The following is a 19,511-nucleotide window of genomic DNA, read 5'->3' on the forward strand; positions in this document are numbered from 1 at the left end:
TGACCTCCCGGTTTCTGCCTGCACCCGTTTCCCACCCACCCTGAGTCCCAGGTGTGTCCTCGGGGCTCCACGTTGACAGCCAGGCCCAGCAGCCTAGGTGGGGTGGCACGGCTCCGGCCGAAGACACACTCGCAGGGCTCCCCACCTGCCAGTGCACACACAGCCGAGGCCGTAAGATTCTGAACTTTTATTTTCTGGCATGAAAAGTACAAATAATTAAACAATTCCATGTAAAAGTCTGTTACCGCGGCCAGGCCTGTAATCCCGGTAATAAATAGTCTAAACGCAACGCAAAGTGTTCTTGTTGGGTTTTGGGTTTTTGTGATTTTTTTTTTCTTTTTTTTTTTTTTTTTACAGTTCTTTATCACCTCCAACATGGACTCTGTCGTGATTTGAAACCTTCTGAATAAATAACAAGATGAAGGGAGGGCTGGAGGGGCTGAGCCCCCATCCCACGGGCCCTGCCCCTGACCCCCAGGGATGTGGAAGACCCCAGGCACACCCCCCCCAGCCCCTGGGGTGAGGGGCTGGCCTCTGGGGAGGGGGCCTGGCTGGGTTGAGTTCTGTGTTTTAGAAAAAGAAGTCCCCTCCCAGACTCGGGGGTGTCAGGGGCCGAGGCCTCAGTGGGGGGGGGGTGTGTGTGTGTGGGGAGATGCCCCCTCTGCAGAGCCCGGCTGCCCCAGGGAAGGGGACAAACCCAGCCCTTATTGCTCACAGACGCCTCCTGCACGCTGCCCACGTGTGCACACGTGTCCCTGCGCTCGGAGGGCGGAGGGGAGAGAGCCCCAAGAAACAGCAGAGGGAGAGGGGTGGACCCGCTGGGGGGTGCGTGCCCTGCTGGAGGGGAGCTGGGAGGTCGGGAAGGACTTAAAAACCACAAGAATAAATAGGTTCGTGTATCAAGAACAAGCTAGGGTTTTCACCAGCTAAATAGGACTGAAAAAATTCTCAAGACGAGCAAAAATAATCCCATTAAGACCCCGGACGACGCTGGCCGCGGGGACCGCCCCACAGAGCACACGGCCCCCCGGGCGCCGCTCGGCTACCATTACTGTTATTAATAATTATTATTACTTTAATGATTCCACTTCCCCTTTTATAAATAAATTAGGCATAACCACGTCTCAGCAAAACTTAAAGAAACAAAGAGAACATCGTGGTTCCTTTAAACTTGCAAACTGGATGAAGGAACAGAAATATACACAAATGTCCTTACAGGGCAACAAGGAGAATAAATAGTTAACATAGCAATAAGTTAAAACTACAAGAAGCTAAATTCGGCAAAAAAGTACAAGAAAGTTAACTGGTGCCAGTTTATGTCTTTTTTTTTTTCCTTTTTTTTTTTTAAATCTCTTCTGTATGTTTTTTTCTTCCTTTTTTTGTCGCTTTTTTCCTCTTCTGTTTGTGTTTTTTTTTGTCGCTTTTTTGATTTTTTTTTTTCTTTTTGTTCCTTGCAGCAGAAGCTCCACAGACGTTTACTAACAAACACCGGGAGGGGTCGGGGAGAGAGAGCTGGGCAGTCAGATGGGGCCATGGCCAGACACCAAACGCAGGGACACCGGAGAAAGGGCGACTGAACTCGGGGTTTGCAATTCTCAGTTCCGACTGGGCCCGCTGCGGGGGGTGGGGGGCTGCAAGGGCTCCCAGGGGCTCCGGCCTTCGGCTTCTGTTGGAATTTTTTCTTTTCTTTTTTTTTTTCTTTTTTTCTTTTTTTAATAAAGAATGAAAACTAGGGGAATGGAAAGTGTCTGGACTTTCCAGACAGAAGCCGGGGCTGGGGCTTGGGATGGGCGCTGCATCCCCGGCCCTCAGGAGTTTGGAAAGACGGAAAAACCCAACAAACTGAAAGGGGGTGACAAGTGGTGGGGGCGGGGGAAGGGAATTCGGGGCTGGGCCCCTGGGCCCGGCCACCCCAGGGTGGAGGTGGGGGCCTGGAGGGAACAGTGGGTACTTCCTGCTGGGGAGGCCTTGGGGAGGGGGAAGGCTCAGGGCGCAGCCTCCCCCCTCAGCCTCTGGGCCAGGGCCTCGGCCCAGGGAGGTTCAGCCCCGGGGACAGGGGGTCCTTTGGCCTCAAGTGTTTGGGGGGGGCTGCCTCCAGCCCACCATGACGCCAAAAGTGAAACGAGGTATCGTGTGTTTGGACGCATGGATGTCGTGAGTGCACGCCTGTGTTCGTGGGCGGCAGGGACCACTATGAGCCAGGAGAGAGCTCTCAAGAGAACCTGGGGCCGGGCTGCGCGGGGCCACGCATCCAGAGGAAACCCAGGCGACCTAGCTGGAGGAAGTGGACTGGGCCAGGCTCTGGGCCACGACCTCTTGCCTGGGCCTGAGGGATGCTATGGGCGTGTCGGTGTCTCCTGGGTGTTGTATCTGTATCTTCATGACGGGGCGTCTAGGTTTGTGTGTCCACGCGTATCTGTCTCTGCTCTCACATGTCCACGTGGAAACGTTCGCCTTCTGCACCCACCTGTGGCCGCATTTGCCCATGACAGTGTTTTTGACCGTGGCTACGTTTGCGGAGCCCCCCTGCTTCGGTCTCCTGTGATTATCTACGTGTGTGTCTGCTTGTCTGGGTCTAGCCAACGAGCTCCTGAAGGTGTCCGGGGCGTGTCTCTGGGTCTGTCAGTGCTTCTGTGTGTCCCTGTGGGGTGTGCGTGTGCGTGCGCGCGTGCATGCCCCCACGTGTCTTTGTGTGGCTGTTTTCTCTGTGTGGCCCCATGGACCCCCAGCCCCCAAGCCCTGCTCCCTACCCCTGCCCCAGTTGGTAAACATAACCTGCCAAAATATTTTCTTTTTTTTTTTTGTCTTTTTGTGTTTTTTTTTCAAGTTCAAGAATCCCCAGTAAAAATTCTCCACGAGGTCTTTTTTCCCTTTTTACAAAAATAGAGTTTTTCTTCCCCTCCCACCCCCCCTTTTTTTTTCATTTTGTTTCTGTTTCCAGCCCCTCCCCCTGCGCCTCATACTCCATCCAGGGGCTCTGGGCCAGGGATGCCCACACCCCTCCTCCGTTTCGCTTTTTTGGGGATTTTTAAACCTGTCCCCCCTCCCCTCAGGCTCATCTAGGTGTCGGGGAGGCCTGGGCAGGGGGGTCTGGGAGCGCACCCCCAGCACCCCTGCAAAGCCATCCCGTGGAGGGTGGTTGAAGGTGGGGCGGGGGCACAGCTCTGCTTTCTTTTTAGCCGAAAAAAGAAACAAAAACCATCGCCATGAACAAAACCAAGACGAGAGAGTGAACAGCCCAGCCTGGGGTGGGGGCAGGAGAATGAGGTGGGGGACCCCCAGGCACCCCCCCCATTCCCTGCAGACTCTCCCCCCCCACCCCGAGTGCTCACCCTGTGGCTTCCGCAGGGACGCGGGGCCCTCGTGCCGTCGGTGGTCTGCCTGCGCTGTCTCTCTCGGGGCCCCTCTCTCTCTCTCTCTCTCTCTCTCTCTCTCTGCTGCCCGGGGAGGGTGGGGAGGGCGGGCGGCCATGGCTCAGGCCTTGTGCTGTTTGCTGGTCTTGAAGGACACCTGCAGCACGCGCTCGCCCAGGCGGTAGCCGTTGAGGCTGGCGATGGCCATGGCCGCTTCGTCGTAGTTGGTCATCGTGACGAAGCCAAAGCCCTTGCACTTGTTGGTGGTGAAGTCGCGGATGACCTTCACGTTGGTGACCGCCCCAAAGGGCCCGAACAGCTGCCACAGCACGCTCTCGTCCGCCTCCGGCGACAGGTTGTACACGAAGATACACCAGCCGGCGCCTGCTGCACCCCCCGACAGGCCCACGCCCGCGAGGCCACTCATGCCGTCGATGGCGATGGGCGAGAACCTGGCGATGAGCGACAGGGGACTACTTTGGGGGTCACGCGGGCTCTGCCCTGACCCCCGGCACACCCCTGAGCCCCTGGGACCCCTGACGCCGTCGTGACCTCCGGCTGTGCCGTGATCCCTGAGTGGTCCTGATCCTGCCGTGGCCTCGTGACCTTTACCCCCTGACCCCACCTGAACCTCCATCCTGACCTGCAACTGTGGCCTGAACTCTGACCTGCCCTGAATGTCAGGCCCTCACCCACAGTCCTGCCAGGAGCCTCCAGCTACATCCGGACCCTCTAACCTCTGACCCTACTGGGTCCCTGACCCTGTGGACCCTGGCCCCTTCCCCACTCCTGATGAACTCCCCTTCGCTAGGCACATGTCCCCCCGCCATGGACCGCACCCTGCCACCCCTCCCCGGCTAGAGGCCCCCCACCAAGGGTAGCGCTCATCCCAGGCGGAGAGAGTGGCTGGTGGAGCGCCCCCCTTCCGGGACCGGTCTCGGACTCATAAAGCGGTCCGCTGCCTTCCTCTGCCTCTTGCCAGCCTTTTCCTGCTCAAATTGTATATTTAGGATCCACTCCCCTTTCTCTGCAAGGTTTTGCTCCGGCCGGAATGGCTCCCAGCGCGGCAGCACCGGGGTGGGTTTGTTGACTGACTGTCAGAGGGCCCGAGTCAATGAACAGACAGGACTGGCTCCACCCTCGTTCCTCACAGCCTCCCTACCGTCCCGGGCCTCGCTCAGCTCAGAGGGGGCCCCCGTGGGGACCAACAGCTTGCTGGCTGGCACCCTGGTCACGTCCACGGTCTCGGCAGGGTCCCCGTCACCCCCTCTCCTGCCCCCTTCACAGCCCTGTTCGCTGTTCCTCAGTCTCCGGCCCCACTAGGCGGAGATAATGAATAACGGTAACAATAATCACAGGAGCCGCTGCCTTTTATTGAGCGCCCACTACGTGCCAAGTGCTGTGCTCAATGCCACGTTGTCTCCATGGGAGACCAAGTCTGGCTGGGCCACGTGGGGTCCCCAGCCCCAAGCCCAGCGCCCGGCACTCAGTGTGTGCTCAACAGCTCCCCATGCAGTAAACGCGGGGACCCTCATGGGGCAGGAATGTGGACAACGTCATGCGGGCCACAAGGTCCAGCCCAGACTCGGGGGTGAAATGGGGTGTTCTGTGACCCTCAGACCAAAGACAACCAACAGTGGCAGATGGGACTCGGACAGCGTGGGAACCAGGGGGGCATGGCTGTGACCGGGCCCATGGCCATGACCCCTTCCATGGGCTGGAGAGTGCCCTGGACAGGCCCTCCTGGGTCCGAATTCCATAGTAGGTCTTTCTAGGCATTTACAAGGCTTCCTAGCCCCTAACTCTCCTAACGGACACGCGACTCCCTGACCCCAGACAGGGGGCAGACACAGCTAAGCTGGCAGTCCCGGTGGGGAGGTGGGGGAGGGTCCGAGGAAGGACAGTGGGGAGCTGGGGGCAGCAGGGCGGGGGCACTGTTACCTCTTGACTCCGTAGGCCATGTTGAGCAAGTTATCCAGCCTGTGGAAGCAAAAAGGGTGGTCACCCGTGGCCTCTGGCCACACCCCCAGCTGTGACTCTGGCCGGCCCTGGCCTGACTGCCCTCCCCGCCCCCACCCAGCAGGCCTGCAGCCCGGCCCTGCCCCCACCCGCCTGCTCCCCGCCCAGCTGGACACCGCCTGGCACGGAACCGTGGTCACTCGGGCACTGCCTCTCGCCCGCCCTGCCTCTGCCTGGCCTGCGCCCGTGTCCTGTCCTCCCCACCCCAGCCTGCCCAGTCCCACTCGCCTGCCCCCAGCCTGCGGGGCTCAGGTCCCCAGAAGAGGAGGTTCAGGTCTCTTTGGGGTAGTGCCTGGCAAGTGACTACACATCATGGTGCTTCAGGGTCCCTGTTTGTAAAATACAGGCAAGACAAGCTCCTCTCCCACGAGCACACAGCATGGAACCTCCAGCCCTGAGAGAGGGGGACCCCGATCAGGTGACTCTAAAGTGGTTTTTTGTTGACTCTAAAAATTTGGGGTGCCTGGGTGGCTCAGTTGGGTAAGCATCTGCCTCTGGCTCAGGTCGTGATCCTGGGGTCCTGAGATTGACTTCCCCCAATTCACCCCCTTTGAGCTCTCTGCTGAGCTGGGAGTCGGCTTCTCCCTCTCCCTCTGCCCCTCGCCCTCCCCCTGCTTGCACTCTCTCCCTCTCTCTCTCTCTAAGAAATCTTTACAAAAAATAAAACTCTTAATACCGATAATGCCACTCATAGTGCCCTGCATACATTGAGTGCCTGCTGTGTACAAGGGCTTGGCCTCAGCATCTGACATACTCACACATTCCCCCTTTGCTGCCCTCAGCGGCCCCAGCGTGTGGACACCTTCCCAGGGTCCCTCTGCCCTGCAGGAATGGGGTTCAGGGAGGGTGGCTGCAAGGCTTGGACCATCCCTCTCCAGCCTGCGGGGGTCCAGGGTGCCTGGGGCCTTACCGGAAGCGCTGCGTCTGATGGTGCAGGGGACCTGCATAGCGCCGGGCTGATGACTGGTAGAGGTGAGTGAGCAGGGCCTGGCCGGTCTTCTGACTTGGGTTGTTGGCGAACTTGACCGTGATGGGCTCCGCCGCACCGAGCGGCTTCTGCCCATTCAGTCCTTTGATGGCCTCCTCAGCCTCGATCCTCTTGTCAAAGCGGATGAATCCCACACCCCGAGAGACGCCTGTCAGGGAGTGAGGGCGTCCTGAGGACCCTGCCCCCTGCTGTGACCCCCTTTCCCTCTTTGGTCCCACCTTCGTGCTTTGCCCAGTGCCCTGCCAAGTGCATCGTCCCCAGCAGCCTAACCTGTGACCTGGTCCACCAGGATGCGGGAAGTGATGATGCGGCCATACTGGGAGAAGAGTTGCTCCATTTCCTTCTGGCTCATGGTCTTGGGGAGTCCACTGACATACAGGTTAGCATCACGGATGGAGGCAGAACTGGGTCTGGCATAGGACACCTGCAGGGAGGGCAGGTGGACAGAGGTGAGGGAAGATCCATTTCACAGATGAGGAGACTGAGGCCATGTCTTGGCCACCAGCGAGCAGCAGAAGTGCCTCACCTGTTCATGCAATAAATTTCCCTCAAGTCATCTCCATGGGCGATGCTGAGGGCTTGAGGGAGGGGCCGTGGCCGTGGCCATGGTTGATAATGTGGCCTGGCCTCCATAAAGGGGAAGAGAAACCTGTAACTACATCCCGAGGTGGCACATGTCTCTCTGAGGACCTTGAGTCCCCAGCTCCTGCTCTCACACCATACATTCTTTGTTGGTGTGAGACATTTTCCGCTCCTTTGGAAAGTGAGCCCGGGACTCTGGCCCTTTTCTTTCTGGCCATCCTGGGGCCCTTGGGGTCACTCAGGTCTTTAGCCGCCAGCTCAATGCTGATGACTCCCAAATGTCTGTCCCCAGTGTGGGCCTGATCCCCAAGCTGCATACCTCTGTGACACCTGCCTCTGGGCACCCCCTGAGGTCTCGCAGGGGATTCCACTCAGTGAGGCTGCATCCAGCTCCCAACTGTCCCCAAGAATGCCCCAGTTCAGTAGTGGTAGCTTTATCCTCCTGGGTGCTCGGGTCCCCAGCCTCCATGTCCCTGATGCCCGTCTTTCACACCCACATCCAATCCAATTCCTCATTACCAGAATCCACACTCCCCCCCCCACTTCCACTGCTGCGTCCTGGCCCACCACCCACCATGGCTCACGGAGGCCAGTACAGCAGCCTCTACCCTGGTCCCCACTCCCATTCGAACCTCCCGTCTCTTTCCACCACAGCTGCCAGAGGGCGCCTGTGAGCAACTGAGTCAGGGCACATCCTTCCTTTGGTCAGAACCTTCTGTGGCTCCCACCTTCCCCAAAGTAAAAGTCCTTCTCACAGCCCACAAGGCCCTGAAACCTGCCCATCAGCCCACCCCCTCACTCTCATCTCTGCCCAGACTTTCTCTGTTTCAGCCACACCAGTCTCCTCCGTGTTCCCCAAACACACCAGGCACACTTCTGTCTCAGGGCCTTTGCTCTGGCTGTTCCCTTTGGCCTGGAACACTCTTCCTCTCCTTTCTTCTTCCAGTCTCGGCTGAAGTGTCCTCCCTGTACTCTCCCATCTGAATTTGGTCCTGCGCTCCTACCCGCCCCTGTCACTCTCTCTAAGCACTTCTCTCAGTGGTGAATTAGACACATTTTAGTATGATCATTCGATTCGTGTCATTAATTACGGTCCAGCCCAACAATGAAACTCTCTGCAGCTGTTTTAAAAAATGGTGGACATGTATATTTATTTCCCAGAAACAGTGGTGAGTATTGTAAACGGGGGGAAAGAAAAGTCCATTTATAGAGCAGCCTGTGGTGTGAGATGTGACCCCCTCTCATTGTGTGCTTATCCGTGTCCTGGAAACACAGTCTGGGGGGCCGCCCCAGATGCTAACAGGTTGACCTCGAGCTGGCGGGGGGCCCTGCGGGGCATGAGCTTCTCTTTCCACTTATTTCTGCCACTGTCTATCTTCTGTAGCCTTCTAAATTAACCTCTGGGTAGATAAGGGTCATTGTCAAGGGCCAGGCTTTTTGTTTGGCGTGGTGAGCTGGGAGGGCATAGAACTTCATTAGAAATGACTAATTAAAAAACTAACAAAAGGCGAACATCGGGCCGGGGGCGGGGGTCAAGGTGAAGGCACTCCTAGACTGGAGGTAGAGGGGTTCTAATTAACGCAATTGTGAGCACCTGCGGTCCTCCAGGAAACAAACAGAAATCCAGCAGCTGCTCTTCTTCCCGATGGTGGATAGGATGTGGGTGAGAAAGATGGGCATCTGGGACAACGGTAATATTCATTCAAAATCACAGCCACGCACTCGATGGTTTCCACTCTGGCCCACGGGGCTGTGAGTTTTAAGGCGTGAACCTTGTTGATGAATCAGACTTAGGGGTGAGGGGAAGATAGGCCTGAGCTCCTGGGTGGGTGTTTGGGGTAATCAGAGCTCATTTGAGGCACTAAGTAGGACTTCTGGGGTATTTCCCATCCTCCCCCATGATGGAGGCTGACCCATGTGCCTCATCTGGGTGTGGGCTCAGCCACATCCCCTCACCAGGACAGGACAAAGGCAGAATCTACCAGAACACCCGGTTGGGACTGACCATACAACCGTGCCGCCCAGGCAGACACACACACACGCGCGCACACACACACGCGCGCGCGCACACAAGGCCACCCCGCACTCTGCACGGCCCCAGTGCCTAGACCAGCAGAAGGGGGACTCAGGCTGCAAAGACATTCCCAGAGGCTCTGGGGGTCTTGGATACGTACAGTTAAGAGTCACAGAACTACACCGGTCATCACCGCACAAACCCACATCCCATGTGGGGCACAGCCAGACACACCCACACAGCCCCACCAGGTCACAGCCAGAGTCGCAGCATGTCACAAAGCACCCGAGCAATAAACACCATGTCCCACAGACACATAGTGACACAGCCAAAGTCTGTAATAGCCGGACTCACGTGTCGACAGACACACAGTCACGGTGTCCCACAAACACAATGGCTCACAGCCCAGCGTATCGCGCGCGCACACACGTTCACTCATGGCATCGTGTGCATACAGTGGCCCTCTGGATTTGTCGCTCTTATGCCCCAGGGCTTCTGAGTCTAGTTGGCCATGGAGCGACCCATCAGGTCATGACCTCATCCTCCCCCACAACGCACAATGGGGAGAGGGAGAGATTCCTGCACCTCTGTTCCCAGAGAGAACCCGGGGCCAGATGGGCACCCCCAGCTCAGCCTCCCCCAAGGTTCCAGAGCAGATTTGTGGGGCGGAGTCCAGACACCCCCAGGCGAACCTAGAGAGGGGGGTTTCCATGGCGATTCCCCCCCCAGGGAATCTGGGCTAGCAGAGTCCCAGCTGCAGCTGCTGAGAGGGGAGGTCATGGGGGGGAGGGGCGTTGCACAAAGGTGGGGGAGGGGCTCGCCCCTAATCCCGCCCTCCCAGACCCTAATTAGGCTCCAGATGGCAGATGGGCCCCCACCCCTCCTCCATTTCCATGACAAAGGCGAGGGGGACTGCCCATCCCACCCTGGTCACTCTGCTACTGCCAATGGTATGGCTACCTCCCTGAGCCACCAGAGAACGTGCGGCTGGTATTCTGACAAATAAGGAAACTGAGTTTCAGAGAGGCAGAGCCACCGGGCCCCCGATGTCCAGCTAGGAATGCTTGGAGGAGAGTTTCAACCACTCAGGGGATGAGCCATGGAGAAGGGTGGGTGGCAGTGAGGAAAAGGGTGTGTGGTGAGGGTGTAGGGGTTCAGTGGCAGTGAAGGGGGCAGTCGGAGAGGGCAGGAATACGGGGGATTGGGGACAGTCACAGACGGGCAGTCATGGGGGATGGGCAGCAGAGGGAAACGAGGGCACTAACCTTGATGGTCTTCGTCTGCAGTTTGAGGCCGTTGAGGGTGCTGATGGCTTTGTCTGCATCGTTGGGATCAGAGTAGTTCACAAACCCGTAACCGAGGCTCTGCCCTGTGGGCAGGACCAGAATGATGACCTCCCCAGACGTACCAGGGTCCTCCCAGACCCAGTCCTGAGAGGCTGACTGCCATCACTCAAGGTTATGAGACACAGGATCCCTACCTCACTGTTCCCTGAGAGTACTACCTTGTCCCCAGGACACCACTTCCGATCCCCCAGAGTCCTGCCTGCCCCCATCACCCCTGAGACACCCTGCCAGGGGTCACACCTGTCTCCCCATCACACCTCAGATTCCCCAGGGTGCCACCTGCCCCCTCCACACCTGTACTTCTGAGACTATCACGTCTGCCCCCTCCCTCCCCACCTGCCAGCAGCCACACCTGTGATCTTATCCCGAACCAACTTGCAGGATTCGATGTCACCAATGCTGCCAAAGAGACTCTTGAACTCGTCCTGGGTCATGTTCTGGGGCAGGTAGTTGACGATGAGGTTGGTCTTGCTGTCATCAGTGGCTCCGTTTGTACCAAGGAGTGGCCCGTTGGGCAGGGCCGGGCCGGCCGGGCCCCCCGCCACCTGAGACTCCATGGCCCCGAGTATCTGCTGGAGACAACAGGCCACACCCGCTCACGGCCCAGTCCCCACACAGGCATCAGTGGGAGTGAGAGGGGCTCAGTGGTGATGGATCAGTCAAGTCTGACATGGGCTTAAACATGGAGAGAGGAGAAGTATTATTCTAATAATCCCTTCCACTCCTCCAGCATCCCCATCAGGCATGCACCTTGCATGTGATTTTACTTTCTCTGTTTACTTGCTATGCTTGCTGGGTTTGCCTGTTTGTCTAAAATCAGTCTGCGCATTTCTAGAAGAAGATGAACACTCTTGTCTTCAGAATAAGAAATATAATACCTCCCTGATGATGTCCTGCCCACCTCCCACCAAAGGGAATTCCTATCCCAAATGTGTTAATATTTCTTTTGTTTCATGCATAATTATCCCCCTAGACATTTATCCCGCTCCCCCAGTTTTTCCACTGAGCTGTTTTGTATTATTATTTTTTAAATGTATTTATTTGAGAGAGAGAGAGTGAGTAGGGGGAGAGGGAGAGGAAGAGAGAGAATCTCAAGCAGACTCCCTCCCACCCAGCACGGAGCCTGATGTGGGGCTCAATTCCACAACCCTGAGATCGTGACCTGAGCTGAAATCAAGAGTTGGATGCCCAACCGACTGAGCCACCCAGGAGCCCCAATTATTATGATTTTTTTTTAAAGACTTTATTTTTAAGGGACACCTGGATGGCTCAGTTTGTTAAGTATCTGCCTTTGGTTCAGGTCATGATCCTGGGGTCCTGGGATCAAGCCTTGCATCCGACTCCCTGCTCAGCGAGGAGTGTGCTTCTCCCTCTGCCTCTCCCCCCTGCTCATACTCACTTACTCTATTTCTCTCTCAAATAAAAAATAAGGGCACCTTATTTCTATTTATTTAACAGCTCAGTCTGTTAAGCCTCTGCCTTGGACTTGGATCATGATCCCAGGGTTCTGGGATTGAGTCCCACATGGGGCTCCCTGCTCAGTGGAGAGTCTGCTTCTCCCTTTCCTTCTGCTCGTGTTCTTTCTCTCTCTCCAAAAAATGAATAAAATCTTTTAAAAAAATAAAAATTAAAGTCTTTTAAAAACATATTTTTAAGTAATCTCTACATCAAATGTGGGGCTCAACTCACAGCCCTGAGATCAAGAGTTGTGTGCTCTGACTGAGCCAGGTAGGTGCCTCTGAGCTATTTAAATATACAACATAATAACACCAGCAAATAATGACAGCTTTATTTTTTTAATCTCCAATCTACACCTGTTATTTATTTTTCTTGTCTTATTGCAGGGGCTACAGTGTGATAGTGGCTTTTTTATTCATGATGTTAAATGAAATGCTTTAAACATTTCACAGATAAATTTGATTTTTGCTGTGGGTTTTCACTTATGAATGTTTAGTTTTATTCTTATTTTCCTAAGATGATTTTTTTAAAAAGAATGGATGTTGGGGGGCACCTGGGTGGTTCAGTGGGTTGAGCCTTTGCCTTCGGCTCGGGTCATGGTCTCAGGGTCCTGGGATCGAGCCCCGCATCGGGCTCTCTGCTGAGCGGGGAGCCTGCTTCCCCTCTCTCTCTCTGCCTGCCTCTCTGCCTACTTGTGATCTCTGTCTGTCAAATAAATAAATAAAATCTTAAAAAAAAAAAAGAATAGATGTTGGATTTTATTTAACCTTTTTTCCCCCTGCATCTATATCTTAATAATTGACATATAATATTACATTAGTTTCAGGTGTGTAACATAATGACTCAATATTTGTATGTATTGCAAAATTATCTCCACGGTAAGTCTAGTCAGCATCCATCACCAGACATAGTTATAATTTTTTTCCTGTGATGAGAACCTTTAAGATCTACTTCTTTAGCAATTATCAAATAAATTCTTCATGTATTTTACATATAAGGACCACACAGAGAAGAATTTTAAAGCCACATCTGGGCTCAGCAGGAAACAGTGCTGGGATTATCTGTCACGGATGTAGGAAGGTAAAGCAGCCAGCGTTTCCTTAGGTATTCTCCGAAGGCATGGTTGGCAGATGGGTGCCATTACTTGAAAAATCAAACTGATTGGTAGGGTTTTCCAAAAGGGATGACTTAGGAAGGATTAGAAGCCATATTCAGTTTCAGCAGGAGAGATCACTGTGATTGATTAGCAATGTCTTTGAGGCTACAGAATTAGGAAGTCAGCAGGTACATTTTATCTCAGCCATCCCTGAGCCAAAACATAATACCATACTTGTTCCCAAATATTGGGTGTCCTGTGTGCCAGGCACAGTGCAAAGCCCTCTATAGGCAATGTTTTTTGTTTGTTTGTTTGTTTTCTTATTCACAACCACCCTGAAAAGAGAGCTTAATTTCCCTTGCCTACCAGATGCTGTGAACTGGATGGCTGTGTCCCCTCAAATTCATATGTTGAAAACTTAATCCCCAATGTGATGGTATTTGGATGTGGAACCTCTGGGAGGTAATTAGGTCATGAGGGTGGAGCCCCCATGAATGGGATTCATGTCCTTATAAAAAGGGGCAAGGTCGGGGTGCCTGGGTGGCTCAATCAGTTAAGCATCTGCCTTCGGCTCAGGTCATGATCCTGGGGTCCTGGGATGGAGCCCTGCACGGGGCTCCCTGCTCGGCGGGAAGCCTGCTTCTCCCTCTCCCACTCCCCCTATTTGTGTTCCCTCTCTCATTGTCTCTCTCTCTGTTAAATAAATAGAATCTTAAAAAAAAAAAGAGGGGGGACAGGATAGAAATGGTCTCTTTCCACCAGGTGAGGACATAGCAAGAAGAGGTCCATCTGCAAAGCAGGGAGCAAATCCTTACTAGGAAGCAACTCAGGTGGTACCTTGATCTTGGACTTCCCAGCCTCCAGAAGAAGATTTATGAGAAATAAATGTCTGTTGTTTAAGCTCCCCAGTTTATGGCATTTTGTTAGAGCAGCCTAAGCTGACTAAGACACCAGAGGGGGAAAGTGAAGTTCAACAATGTTTTAAAAATTACTAAAGGTCACGCAACTTATAAATGGCGAAACGGGGATTTGCACAGGAGCGTTTCTGATCTAGTGTCTGCATTTTCAGCTTCCACTGCCAACGGAAGAATAGTGCTAGCCCTAACCTTTCTCAGCTCCGTGTCCTCGGGTAGGCTTCATAATGCTCCTGGAGCTCTGCTCCACTTTGCCGCAAACTCCAAGTTATTGGCACAGTGACCCCAGGGAAGGATCTAAAACCACACGTGGGTGCAGCTGGAAAGTATTCTGGGATCAGGTCTGCCATGGGGACAATCACAGGAAGCAGCTTGTCGTGTCTGCCATCCCGGTTTCGTAATCCCGGCTATTAATACTGGTTCTGCCCCATTGACATCTGTGGGCCAGGCACCACGCGTGGCGAAGTGCACCCAGGCATCATATCGCGTATTTCTCCCAGTCATCTTTAGAGACAGCAACCGTCTCCATTTTATAACTGAGGCAACCGAGCCCGGAGACGCTGAGTGTTATCAATGGCGAATTCGATCTCAAACTTGGCTATGTTGGACTCCAAAGCTGTTTTTAATGACAGAGACCAAAGCATGAGGGCAGCTCTTGTACCTTACAGGTATGTGCCCTCAGGGATGATCTTAGCTCTTCTTCGAGCCTCTGCTGCCTTTCCATTTACTCTTATTAAAAGGATGGCACAGAGGGTCAACTCCCCTACGTCTCCAGTTGGCTGAGAGTGGCTGTCCGGGGGCTCCTGGGGGAGTTAGTTATTCTGAAACCACATCCAGACTGAGCAGAACACACCCTGGGGGTTGATTAGCAATGTCTGCCACAGGCACTTGCCATAAAATGGGAATGCATGCTACAGATCCGCATTCAGTTTCGTAAGGTTCATATTCTACTGATGGCTACGCATTGAGGCCCTGCTATGTGCCAGACAAAATCCTTTCTGTGACAATTTCTTGGCAATTCTTCCAACATCGAACATTATGGGGCTCTTTCCTTCATTTACCAGAAGAGGAAACCGAATCTCGATGAATTTACGCAAGGCTGGGCGGCATGCTGATGGTGGATCAAGAATTCAAATCAGGAGCTTGGACATCAGAGCCCACTTTACTAGTGGCCAAAAAGGCCAATAATAGTAAAAAAAATAACAAAGTGAAACTGAGCCCGTACTCTACACCTGGCCCAGGCATCATGACATGTAAACCCACTCTGTTGGCTAAGTCTACCCATTCAACTCAACAAACATTTACTGGGTACCACCACGTGCCAGCTTCAGGCTTCAAGCTCCTCACTATATATCCGCTGATGCTCACACTGCCTCTCTGGGCCTCTGTCCCACCACTAAAGATATGGCCCCGAAGTTCCCCATGCATGAAGATGGATTCTGAGTTCCCATATGGGCTTGGCAAACTAGAGTTCTGTGATTGGTTGATGACGTCTGCGACCCCCCACCCCCCAAATAATTAGCAGTACACAAAATGCTGTTTCAGGACCCCAGCAGGTTGCAGCTTTGGGACCCCTACTGTGTGCCAGGCACTGAGCAGGTGCAAAGGTTTCACTGACTTCCCACAACCACACTGAAAGCTGGAGGTCATCTGCTCCATTTCTCTCATGGAGAAATTGAGGGTCAGAGGGTTTTGTGATTTGCCTGGGAGCGACCGGTGGCGGAGGTAGTGATGAGGTTTGACTACTGATCTGATTATCCCAGAGCGTACAGAGCCACCCCAAATGTCCTCAACTTGGATGGGGTTAAAAGGTAATTGGGATCTTGAGGCCCAGCCGACTAATCTCCCCAGCACCCCATCTTCCTCCCATCTGTGCCAGAGCTTAGAAGGATCAGTGTCGCGTTTCCTCTGCAGCTCAGCCGGCTGAGCCGCTAATAGGGATCGGATTGGTGGAGATCACACCCGCCTGGCCCCAGCCCATGGCAAACGTGTGGCCTGGGATGACTCGGGGATCACAGGGACCTTGGAGGGCTGTCCCAGGTCAGGAGTGGAGGGGCGAAGTCAGAGGGGAGGAGGGCAGATCCAAGATGGGGAGGCAGAGATGATCCGGGAGCAATGGAACCTTTCCTCCCAGTCTCTCCAGCTTTTCCTCTGGCTCTCTCTCTCTCTCTTTCTCTCTCCCTCTTTTCCCCATTTCTCTGTCCTCCTGTCCCCTCTGAACCCGTCTGTCTCCCCCTCCCTTTCTCTGCTACCCTTTCTTCAACTCTTTTGCACTATTGCACACACATATGACATATGGTTTTTGCAGGGAACACATCTGAGGTCACTTGTTCTGTAGACCATCCTGTGACTGACCCCTTTGGCCCCGGCTGTGACCCCCTGGTCCCAGTAGCAGTGATAGATGCCTGGATACTGGCCACAATAGGGCATTGAGTGACTATACATGCTAAGGCTGGGCCACCACGTGGTGCTAATTAGGCTTCTCACTTCTGGGTCCTTCTTCCTCCATATAGGTCCCTCACTGTCTTAATTTATCCCCTCACTTCCTCCCAGCTTGTCCCCCTGGTGGACTTTGGCCTAAGTGCCCTCCAGGGGAGTAACCAGGCCTTCCAAGGCTTCAAGGCTCTTCTGTGACCTCTGACCACACCCTCGCCCCTTTGTGCATCAGTTTCCCTCTTTCAAATGAAGGAACAGATCAGAGGAATGGATACCGGACAACTGTGCGGGTTCTGAGGGTCCTCAGGAGGCTGCACTCAACGTTCCTGCGACTGGGTTAGCCGCCTGAGGCTCAGAGAGAGGAGGGTGCCTGCCTAAGGTCACACAGCAGGGAAGCATGGCCTGCCGGTCCTCCTTTCTCCGAGCCAGGTGGGCGGGTCCCAGGGTCCCATGCAGGGAGGGAGTGCTGAGCATCCCTCCACCCACTGTGCTCGCCAAGACTCCAAGAGGCGCAGAAAGAGACACACACACACACACAGACACCGGAAAGACAGTAAGTACGGAAGAAGGAGGCCTGGGCGCTGGGACCAGACAAAGGACGCGCGGCGGCGCGGGGAGCGGAGTCGCGCGGCGGGGGCGGGGGTGGAGCCGGGGTGGGGCTAGAACTGGCCAGCCCCGCCCCCGGGATACGCCCGGGTTGCAGAGTGGAAATCCGAGGGCTCGGGCGAGGCCGGGCCCTGGGGGCCCAAGGGGGCGGGGTCCAGATGGGCGGGGCAGGGGCGTGGTTATACAGGGCGTGGCCGGGCGTGGCCGCGGGTTCGGGAGCTGACCAGCTCGGTGGTTGCTGAAAGCATCGGGAGTGGGGCAAGCGGCGCGGGCGGGCGGGCGCTCTCAAGGTCACCCCGAGGCCCAGGGCCCTGGCGGGGTGGGGCGCCTGGACCTGGGCTAGGAGACATCCCTGAGTTTCTTACCCCATCCCCCGTGAGGCGGGGGCCCAGGAGTCAGGAAGCCGCCCCCACCCCCCCGCAGGCCCTCCTCTCCCCTCCCCCTCCCCGAAGCCTGAGGCGCCCGCGCGAGGCTACGGCCCGCTAAGAAGCTCCGAGAAACAAAGGGACGCGGCGGCAGCGGCGGCGGGCCCGCGGGGCCTCCGGGCGCGCCCCCTCCTCTCCCCTCCCCGCTTGCCGCAAGGTCGACAGACTCGAGGACGAGACGCCCGGCTCCCCGGGCGCGGCCAGGGCCCGGGGCGCGCGATCCGACGCTACCCGCTTTCCCGGGGTTCTCGGGGACGGCTTGCCGCCTTTTCCTGGCCCAGCACCAGTGACTGGGGCCCTGTGTTTGGCTGGGCGGCCTGCGGGGTCCGGGCCTGGATGGAGAAGGCATCCTCCGCCGCTGCGGCCCCTCCCCCATCAGGCCTGCTGGAGGGGGGCAATCCCGCCGCCAGGGCGCCCTAGGACGCCTCTCCGAATCAGAGTTCGGCTCCCTAAGGCCTCTCAGGCCAGACTCTATGCGCTCCCAGCCCTCTGGGTGCGGCCCAGCCCACTCTCAGGCCCCAAGGATCGGTCCTACCCCCCCACCGGGGCCTAGCTAGGCCTGGTCCTACCCCCCCCCCCCCCGCCCGCCATCTCCGCGGAGCCTGTGCCTAACCCCTCCCAACCAGGTTCCATCTCAGCGACAAGGGAATACCTACAGTGACCATTCTTGTGTGCCCAGCGGGCGCGGTCCGTGTTGAGGGCGGCTCCGGGGGTCGTGCACTCCTTGGGGGGCGCTCGATGCTCACGCCGGGGTCCTGCCCGGGCGGCCTCTGGCGCGGCCGCTGCAGAGGTGTAGATGAAGGCGGCGGCTCCCTCGAGGGCCGGGGACGGGCCCGAGCCCGAGGACGCGCGCGCGGATAGCCGGGCCCCGGGGTGGCCTGCGGGCGGCAGGGGATGGAAAGAGGGAGCGGACGCGGGATTGAGAACGTCCCCTGCGCGGCCCCGCGGGGCCCGGGGAGGTTGCGCTTCCTGACAGAGATCGCGGCGCTCTGCCTTTCGCCGCCGCCCCTCGGCCGGGCCTGTCGGGTCCTGGATGCTCAGTCCTCTCCCCTCGCCCGCCCTCCCTCCCACCCTCCAGCCCGCGCTGCGCGCTCCGCGCTCTGGGCCGCGCCGCCGCCGCCCCCAGCCCTTTATAGGAGCAGCTGCCAGAGCCGGCGTCCCTTATTGGCTGCGACAGCTGAGCCCCGCCTCCTCCCGGCGCCCGACGGCGCGGCAGGTGGAAGCGAGCGCGCGCTGGCTGGGACTCCGCACCCCCAGAAAGCACGCCCTGGGGGCTCGGGTTGCCAGATTCAGGCCCCTTTGCCCCGTAGACCCTGCTCCCTACATTGCCTCCCCTTCTCGGGTGGGCTTTCTGCCGAAAAGACAGGGACGGGTCCCCTCCTCTGTCCAACACCCTGAGCTCTTGGAGGGAAGAGAGAGAGGAAATATAGGTGGCCCGACTGGACGAACTTCCGGAGTTGCTGTCCACCAAGAAGACTAGAAAGGGATGAGAAACCAAGATTTCTATGAGCAGAGGCCCAGGTCCCCAGATTTGGGGCAGTAGGTGTAGCCTCCCAAGACCAGTGGAGAAAGGTGGGGGGGTGGGTGGCAGGAGCTCTTGCCTTCCTGCAGAGAGAACAGGGACCCTGCAGCTTTTGAGTGGGCTAGGTTCAAAAGATTCGTTAGAAAGGCATCCCACAGTGCAAGGGCACCTGGCACTTATCCAAGGGGGGAGTCAAGAAGTTTGGGGCTTAGGATTCCAGACCAAACCCACTGGTGCCTGCGGTTCCGGGAAAGCACCGGGCCTTCTCAGACCCCATAAATTTTTGGTGGGTGGATCTGTTGTATAAATGTCCTGGATTGGCCCCCTGTGGAGTCACGCTTCTTCTCAGCTAGGAGGAATCTGGCTCCTCTCTTAGGCAATAGCGGTTGGCGCAGCCTCCTTCGGTGCGCGGGTTCAAGGGCACATTTACGTTGGGACGGCTATCAGGCGGGAGGAAGTGTTCTCACTAGGTAGGGCAGGGTCGCTTTGGACTGAGACTTCAGCACCACAGACAGCGGCCCGACGGTCTGGCCGAGGGCGCTGCGGGATACTTAGCGCGGGGGCCCCTAATCCGGGAGTCACAGCCTCCGCCCTACCCTCGTCCCTGCACGCCCTTTTAGGTTCCAGACTGTCCGAGAATGCCAGCAAACCCAGCGAGGAGAACCTAATTTGACCAATCAGGGACTGTCCTCGAGAGAACCAATTGCGGGAGGATGCCCTCGAGATTGAGCCAATGAGACAGCGCGCAGCAG

At 56.3% G+C, this 19,511-nt stretch overlaps 1 protein-coding gene across 3 annotated transcripts; it reads right to left on the reverse strand.

Moving 5' to 3' along the window:
* Positions 1-172: 172 nt before the first annotated feature.
* ELAVL3 (ELAV like RNA binding protein 3) lies at positions 173-18,289 on the reverse strand. Of its 3 annotated transcripts, none has more exons than XM_045992125.1 (7): positions 17,894-18,289; positions 10,655-10,871; positions 10,222-10,325; positions 6,631-6,784; positions 6,283-6,508; positions 5,295-5,333; positions 173-3,826 (listed from the first exon to the last, which is right to left on the reverse strand). In XM_045992125.1, the coding sequence occupies exons 1-7, from the start codon at positions 17,900-17,902 to the stop codon at positions 3,475-3,477; spliced, it is 1,101 nt and encodes a 366-aa protein (XP_045848081.1). In that variant the 5' UTR covers positions 17,903-18,289; the 3' UTR covers positions 173-3,474. The 3 variants fall into 3 exon arrangements, with proteins under 3 accessions (XP_045848081.1, XP_045848082.1, XP_045848080.1); XM_045992126.1 differs by having other exon boundaries at positions 173-3,805; positions 10,655-10,874; XM_045992124.1 differs by having other exon boundaries at positions 10,655-10,874.
* Between the last annotated feature and the right edge of the window lie 1,222 nt (positions 18,290-19,511).

The sequence above is a fragment of the Meles meles genome, chromosome 20 (assembly GCF_922984935.1).
Source record: "Meles meles chromosome 20, mMelMel3.1 paternal haplotype, whole genome shotgun sequence".
NCBI lineage: Eukaryota > Metazoa > Chordata > Mammalia > Carnivora > Mustelidae > Meles > Meles meles.